A 7,433-nucleotide genomic window follows, 5' to 3' on the forward strand; every position below is an offset into this window, starting at 1 on the left:
CTTATATTTCCAGCTGTTATCTTTGAGCTCTTGTGTTTTCCAAGGTCTGTAACAGAACTGTTGAGTAACAGCGGGCTCGCCCACTGTCTCTGTCTGCCTGGCTGTCAGCCCATCTTGCCGCCTGCAGGGACTGTGGGAGAGAAACTCCTCTTCTCTTCAGTCGACCCTTCTCTCATTCCCGTTCGCATTCTTCCTTTTTTTCTGCAATTCACTGTCTGGGAAAGAATTTCCAGCCCCAAAAGAGGCTGTGTTAAGTTTTTTAAGTTTGATAACCATTTATAATACCAATGAGCAATGATTGACTCGCCACCGTGATGCTGGATCCATCAAACGTTTCTTTTATTTTTGAATATGAAAACGCACAGAGAGACATTACTATTTTATCATTACCTCGGCACAGAAAACAGGGAGGTAACACAAATATGTTGAAACCCAGGCATGGAGAAAGATCAGTAGTAGGTGTGAAACACTAAAACAGAGCAGAAGTTACAGTGTGGTTCCCAAAAGACACACAACAACACCAGAGTAACAAGTAACACCCCGCCCTCCCCGAGACCCGGGGAGGTTTTGATGGCTATTAACCTCACCTCTGTGTGTGTTTACTGTCTGTCTCTGCCTGTGTTTGCGGGTTTTTTGCAGACCCATCTCAGCGGCGGGAAACTGTTTGTGCAGTAAGTCATACCGCTCTAATTACCGGACTGCAACTTCCCGCATCTCAGTGTGGCAACGACCTGCTGGCCGACTTCCAGCCGCATTTTAATCTGGCATCGCCGAGCGGTGTGAGGTTTGTGCTGTGATGATGTGATGTAAACAGCTTTGTGCTGCATGTTTTTAGTTGTCACAGTGTATGTAATAAAGAAGCTATTATCCACTTAACACCAATACAGTTAAGACTCCCTGTCTGGGGGAACATAGATTGCTCAGACTGAGTGTTTGTTATAGACAGCAGGTTTATGAGATGAGCTTTAAAGACATTTATTATAATACAATACAATACTTGAGATAAAAACAACACATGATGAGCTAGACTTAAAAGTCCTTTTTGGCTTTCTTAAAGTAAACTTTGCCCTTAAAAGTCTAGACGCCGGCAAATGCTGACTGGCTCACAGCATCTGTCCTCAGTTGGTTTTGGCCATGAGCTGCTCTGTGAAAAGCTTTTTCAGCTGAGCCACCTCCTCGCTGAGAGAGTTTAGCTGACACTTCAGGTAAGTGTTCTCGTGCTGGTACTGGACCTCAGGTTGCACTTGAGCAGGAGGGGGCTGGAGGCTGTAGTTGGATGTCGGAGCACTGTATTGAGGGGAGTGTCGCCCCCTCCTGCTTTCCTCCCCCTCGATGTGCTGGATCCAGGAGCTGGCACATGCTGGGCCTGCTCCTGCCTCGCTGCCTCCGCTCAGTCCTTTCTCTCTTGGAGCTTCCCGGCCTGCACTAGATAGCGTGGGGCTGCGTCTGGCGACGCCACCGTCTCCCTGGGCATCGGTTCCGTCGTTGCTTCCGGGGATCTTGAAACGCAATTTGTGAGGAAGGTTTTTCATCGCCTCTGCGTGATCCATCTTCCCCCCAGTTAGTCCTGCAGCGTGGTGGGGATCTGTAGGCGAATGGTGGAGGTCATACCCCAGCTCCTCACCCCGGTGTGGGGATAATTTCCCATGGTCGCTAAGGCGGTCTTCAAAGAAAATCGGACTGCCCACACTGGACCCACCTGGCGTAGAGAAGCCCGAGTCTTCTGACATGTTCCCAGCATCCCTGGAGCCCCTGCTGCTCATCTGGCCTGCTTGGTTGTTGGGATGTGGTGCTGAGGAGCCTTGGAGGCCTCCGTCCCCCCTTTGGAGGTAATATTGAGGAGTCAAGGGTTGAGGGGTGTGCTGGGGAGCTGTAGTGAGGGGCAGTATTGGGGCGTTGGAGGGGTCTTTAACCAGGCCAAAGCGGAACTTGAGTGCCAACAGCTCTGCTCGGAGTCGCGCGTTTTCCTCCAGCAGAGCCAGCACACGGCTCTCCAGGACCATGTCGTTCACGCGCCGCTTCTCTCGTGAGCGCTTAGCCGCCTCGTTGTTCTTCCTCCTCTTGTCCCAGTAGCTGTCGTCCTTCTTCTCGTGAGGTATGAACTCGCGCTTGCGGCGGGCACTGGAGGAAGGGCTCTCTTTGCGTTTGACGGCTGAGGTGCGGCCCAGCAGCGAGCGCGCCAGCAGGCTGCTGGAAGTCAGGATGGACACAGCTTCATCTGTGAAAGACAAAGCTCCTCCCGCTCCCCCTCCAGCAGAAGCCACTGCTGTGGGTGATTCCACGGCACGGAGCACTCTGACGTCTTCTTGGCCCCCCATCTCCTGGGAGTCCTCCTCAAACATCTGGGTAGTTGGATGATTAAATCCCGGCTGGCGATGAACGTCAAGTGCCACTGTGTGGTGCTGAGGGCTCACTGAACTCTGTTGGACGTCTGACGGGAATGTAGCAACAGCGCCTCCTGGTGATCAATTTGAGAGAGAGGACAAGGGAAGAGGGATTTAGTGGTTACGCAAGAACTATTACAACACAATATTATGTAACTCCATTACGACTCTCCAATAAAACTGGAGCAACTTCCATATAACCTTGCAAGCCCTCACTCACTCAGTGTGAGACAGGAGAGTGCTGGAAACTCCAAACTGTCAGTCACACCACACATTTTTTGGCAGTACTCCGAGTATAAGGCAGTAAATAAGAAGTACATGTAAAAATACATCTAGATAACAAGGTGACCCGATCACAGTCTAACCTACATTTACATTTAGTACTTCAAGTTTGTCCTTCTTCTGCAAATTCTATCGGAACCCCTAATCAACGGATTCACGACCGGTTTCCGGTGTGTCCGTCTCCACTCGCTCCATCAGCGCTGACCCACATGTCTGACACCGACATGCTGATCCCTGACCGGCTGCTTTTCTTTTTTTTTTTAAATCATCTGCCATGACCCTACTCATCTTCTTCATTTTTCTTCATCATGAGCGCAGTTTGAGGCAGCCGTAGGTGCTTTTGAAAAAGTCAAAAGTGCGACGATTTTTATGAAATACATAAAACATAAAGTGAACATTAGCGAGGGAGTAAAAATCACAGTCCCGCAGAAAAGGACACCCAGGTGTTTAAACACAAAAATACATTTTTAATTTATTGGTGTTATAGTAGGCTGATCAGATCACTGTAAGGAAACTCTGTTTACAAAATGATAATAATTGTACCTCAGTGGAATGAGGAGTTTCCTCCGCGGGTGCGCATGGCCGCTCTCGGCGTTTCCAAACGTGTTTTTGGTCCTGTTCAGGAAGAACGCGCTTTTCCTTCCTCTGTGGTGTCCACAAACCGCGGCTTCACTCGCCTCTGTTATCCAATATTATCATCGGTGTAGCGCACCTCCACTCTGCTCCACTTGGAATGCCGCAGCTCCTATTTGTAACGTCGAGTTCAGCTCAGGACGGTCCCTATCCTCACTTGAACCAGATGGGCCCCTGTTTGTGTGTGTGTTCCTGAGTGAGACCGCCCCCCTCCCCCGTCACCCCTCCCACCATCCAAAGGAGCGCTCTCATCGACCGTTCGCATAACACGGCGGTTCAGACACCATCATCATCACCACCACCATCATCTGACCTCCCTCGCCCCGCCTTCTCTGAGAGGATAATCTTCCCATAACAATTAGGTAATATTGCGCCTTTCTCTCTCTCTCGCTCTGCCTTTCTCTGGAGCATAATGAGACACCGGCTGTGAGTCAGTCTTACAAGAAAAGCATATAACCCCTTATATCAATCACAGGCTATGGAGCATTTTTTTTTTAGAAGTGTGAAGTGTGATTACAGTTTTTATATAACACCCTGCTGGAGCACTCTTGAACCCCGGGTCCTCTTTAGTAGCTCTAATACAGCATGTAACGTTCTTGATCAGCTTCGAGAGTTTTACTAATTGTCAGGAGAACTGTAGATTCTCCCGTGCTCCAGCTTAGCACATAGCACAATATAGAAATATCTTTCCTTATGTAACTATACTTTAATACACTTGATTGTAATGGCTCCACTGTCATGGAGGTTTCTTCCTGGTAAAATGGACTTTTTCCTTCCCACTGTCACCAAGTGCTTGCCTGTGTGAGGGTGTCATGTGATTGTTGGGGTTTTCTATATATTATTGTAGGGTCTTCACCTTACAATATAAAGTGCCTTGAGGCGACTTTTGTTGTGATTTGACGCTTTATAAATAAAGCTGAATTGAATAGAGCAACAAATAAATAATCTGCAATACTAGATAATGGCAAAAGCACAACGTATAATAATAAAAACCGAACAGGTTTTGCAATAATGGGGAAGTAAAAAGAACCTGGTATTATGTTCTTAAATAACTCTAAGCTGTCCTAACCCTTCCTGGTGTTTCACTGTGTTTCAGCATCAGTAACTGCAAATTATTTTGGCAAGGCTACACCCTACAAGCTTAATATCAGGACGTGTCATGCAGGAGGAGTGCAGTGTTGAAGTTCAATTACATGACCTGCAGCCTTTTAGTTTATCTTTGTATGTTTCTAATGCAGTTTTTAATGCAGTTGGCACAAAGTCAATGGCAGTTATCACAGTGTAGGGATACTGTATGCAGAGAACATGGAGGTGAACTGTGCACACCTTCTACATAGGTAAAGTAAGCAGGAGTTTAACAGCATAATTTTGCATTGCATGTGACTACTTTTTGCATCGCAGTTGTTTGCAACATTTATATGAACCCTTGAGTTTTGCGAACATTTTTGTTATTTCCTCTTTTTTTTCTTTCCAAACCCACTGCTGAATGTTTGATAGTCATTATTACAAAATCATCCATTTTCCTTTTAAACAAAAAGCAGAAGTTATCCATAACTTTTTTTTTGTCTTTGCAACAAATAAGCAAATGCTTCAAGTTTCGAATGTCGTACGAGGGGCCCGTGAACAAATTCACACAACGTCTTTTTGTCTTTGTTCCCCATTATGTGTCAAAGGCATGTGTACAGGTTTAGCAGGTTCCTCTAGTAATGTATGTCACAAGCAGATTTCAGTATAGTTAGAGCAACATTGCACAATACTACCAGGAACTTTAGTTAGAATGTAGTCCGAGTTTCTTTCTAAGAAACTACAGGATCCGTAAATAATGTTTTCAAAATAGTTTATAGAATAAAAAATTTGGTGTGTATGGCCAAAATGTCATCGTCTGGTATACAAAATGATATTTAGTGCGTCATTTTGAAATAAAGAACATTTTTAGAACTGGGAAGTTTAAATGTTGTCTGTTGGTTTTAACAATGCTTTAACTGTTGCTGAAGTTGAGGGTGTTCGATCTTAGAGTAGCATCTTGGACACTGTACATCATATTACACATTGTTAACCCAGAGTGTCATTAGTCCATTTGAAGTGCCTTTGATTCAGACTGTACGTTTGTTGATACAGGTACTTATTCCTGCATGTTTGTGGCAGGGAACACGTGGCTTTGTGTGCTGAGTGTGACAGCTGGGGCACAAAACCTCATCTGACCCCAGTTTTCATGGTGAACACTGCATGTGCACAAGCGACAATGAACTGCATGCACACCATCATATCATAAATGTAAACCCTCTGTGCAAACACGCTCATTTTGACAGTGCGATACACTTTGAGCTGCTTGCTCTTTACTGTTTGACCACCTTCGGTTCCCGATAGAGGCCAGTTATAGCATAGGTGCTCAAAACAAGACTTTGTTCATGTGGACTTTTCCACCTACAGTAAAAGCTGCATTTTAGAAAATGCACTTTTTAAATTTTCTAAGTTTTGCATCAATACTTAGCAAATTAAATAGGTATTTGTGATGCTAATGACAGTTCTGTTTTAGAATACGTTTGTGAGGATTCAGTGAAAAGATTTTTATCACAGGAAGTGCACATATTGCAGCTATTCTGCTTTCCCGCTGAGAGATACAAGCTTGTCTCCAAAAAGGCTATATTTAATTGAAGGTGATATAGCTAACTTTGTTCTGTGTGAACTGAATGCCAAGAATGCATTTCGCAAAATTTGGGACAAAGGCAATAAACAACCGGAAAAGGCCACATCCGAGGGAGACAAAGTCCAAAGAGGTTGCTGTCTTCTCTTGGGCTAAACGTAAGATGGAGTGAGATAAAATGCAAAACAAAAAGAACAAAGACATGGTTACCATGTCCTAAAGAGTAGAGGAACTGTTCAGCTTGTTATCAGCACACAGTTCAAAAGTCAGCATGAGGGTTAGTGGGGGGGCGTTAACTGATATATTCAGGGTTTGTACATATGTGTTTTTTGTGGAAAGAGCAAGGGAATGCTAAGCCTCCCTTTGTGTACATGATAAAACCATGGCTAACTTGAAAAAGTTTTGGTGCTAATCTGGCCTCCATGCATTGCAGTGAAAATGGTTGGTGCATCCAACTTTTGGAAGTGGGTTTGCATGCAGGTGGTTAGCTTAGCACAAAGCTAAAAAGGCAGGAAGGAGGAGAGCAGGCCTTTAAAAGTGACGGGCCCTTGAAAGTGGTCAAGTGAACTGAATAAACTTAAAAGTTACAGTGTCTAAAATCTCACCTGTAGACATCAATAATTTGCATTCAGTTAAGTTTTGTTTTCTTACCCCTCTAAATGTATAATCGTAGCTACAGTGGCTCCTGTAGGACAAACAACTCTGACCGCTGTTCCCCAGTAGTGAGTGTTGGCTGTAGATCTGCTGTTTATCTGCAGGAGGCTGTAAAACTTTGTGAAAGGAGTCTTATGCGAGTCAATAAATCAGTGAAGTTCACTTCTGTCTGATGCCAGCGATACTGAGGTGAGTTGCTGAGGATATCCTAAAGTTTTCTGTCAGTAAGTGCTGTTATTAGCTGCTGTTAGCTGCTTTGAAATGGATCTAACACTGTTTGGATCTTTAGGACCTTTAGTGAACTCTCATACGATGTGGGAATTTAAACTGTTGATCAGCGAGAAAGTGTAATTTTTTGGAAACTCAAGCCCAACATTAGCTGGCATAATGTTAGCTTGTAGTGGGCCTGCTGTCAGCTGTCTGGATACGGGAGGATGGTGTATCTAATCTGCTGACAATAAGTAATTGCGACAGTATTGGGAATGAAAAAAGCATGTTTATGCATCTTTTCTCGTGTTAGAGCCTTGACTTCAGTTCAGGAGATGAGACTTGAGGTGAGGAGGAAGAAGATGAGGTGGTAGAGGAGGAGGGAGACACAATGAGGAATAGATGATGAAAATATACATGTTTATAAGACTTACTATGTATCCCTCACAAACATGTGGTCATTAGATAAAGAAAACACCATCAGGTGGAATGTCGATGTCCATCTTGGCCACTGTATTTAAGACACCACAGTAACATGGTGGCTTCCATAAAGGCTCCTATATATTTGTAATGGTTTCATTCTAAGTTTATGAGAACGCATCAGTTTGTTGGAAGATGTAATTACACGC

The 7,433-nt window shown here is 44.6% G+C and overlaps 1 protein-coding gene across 1 annotated transcript; it reads right to left on the reverse strand.

The window, feature by feature from the left end:
- Positions 1 to 315: 315 nt before the first annotated feature.
- nfil3-6 (nuclear factor, interleukin 3 regulated, member 6) lies at positions 316 to 3,501 on the reverse strand. Its single transcript, XM_026165865.1, has 2 exons — positions 3,210 to 3,501; positions 316 to 2,458 (listed from the first exon to the last, which is right to left on the reverse strand). Exon 2 carries the CDS (start codon positions 2,340 to 2,342, stop codon positions 1,119 to 1,121), a length of 1,224 nt encoding a protein of 407 aa, XP_026021650.1. The 5' UTR covers positions 2,343 to 2,458; positions 3,210 to 3,501; the 3' UTR covers positions 316 to 1,118.
- Between the last annotated feature and the right edge of the window lie 3,932 nt (positions 3,502 to 7,433).

The sequence above is a fragment of the Astatotilapia calliptera genome, chromosome 4, assembly GCF_900246225.1.
Source record: "Astatotilapia calliptera chromosome 4, fAstCal1.2, whole genome shotgun sequence".
NCBI lineage: Eukaryota > Metazoa > Chordata > Actinopteri > Cichliformes > Cichlidae > Astatotilapia > Astatotilapia calliptera.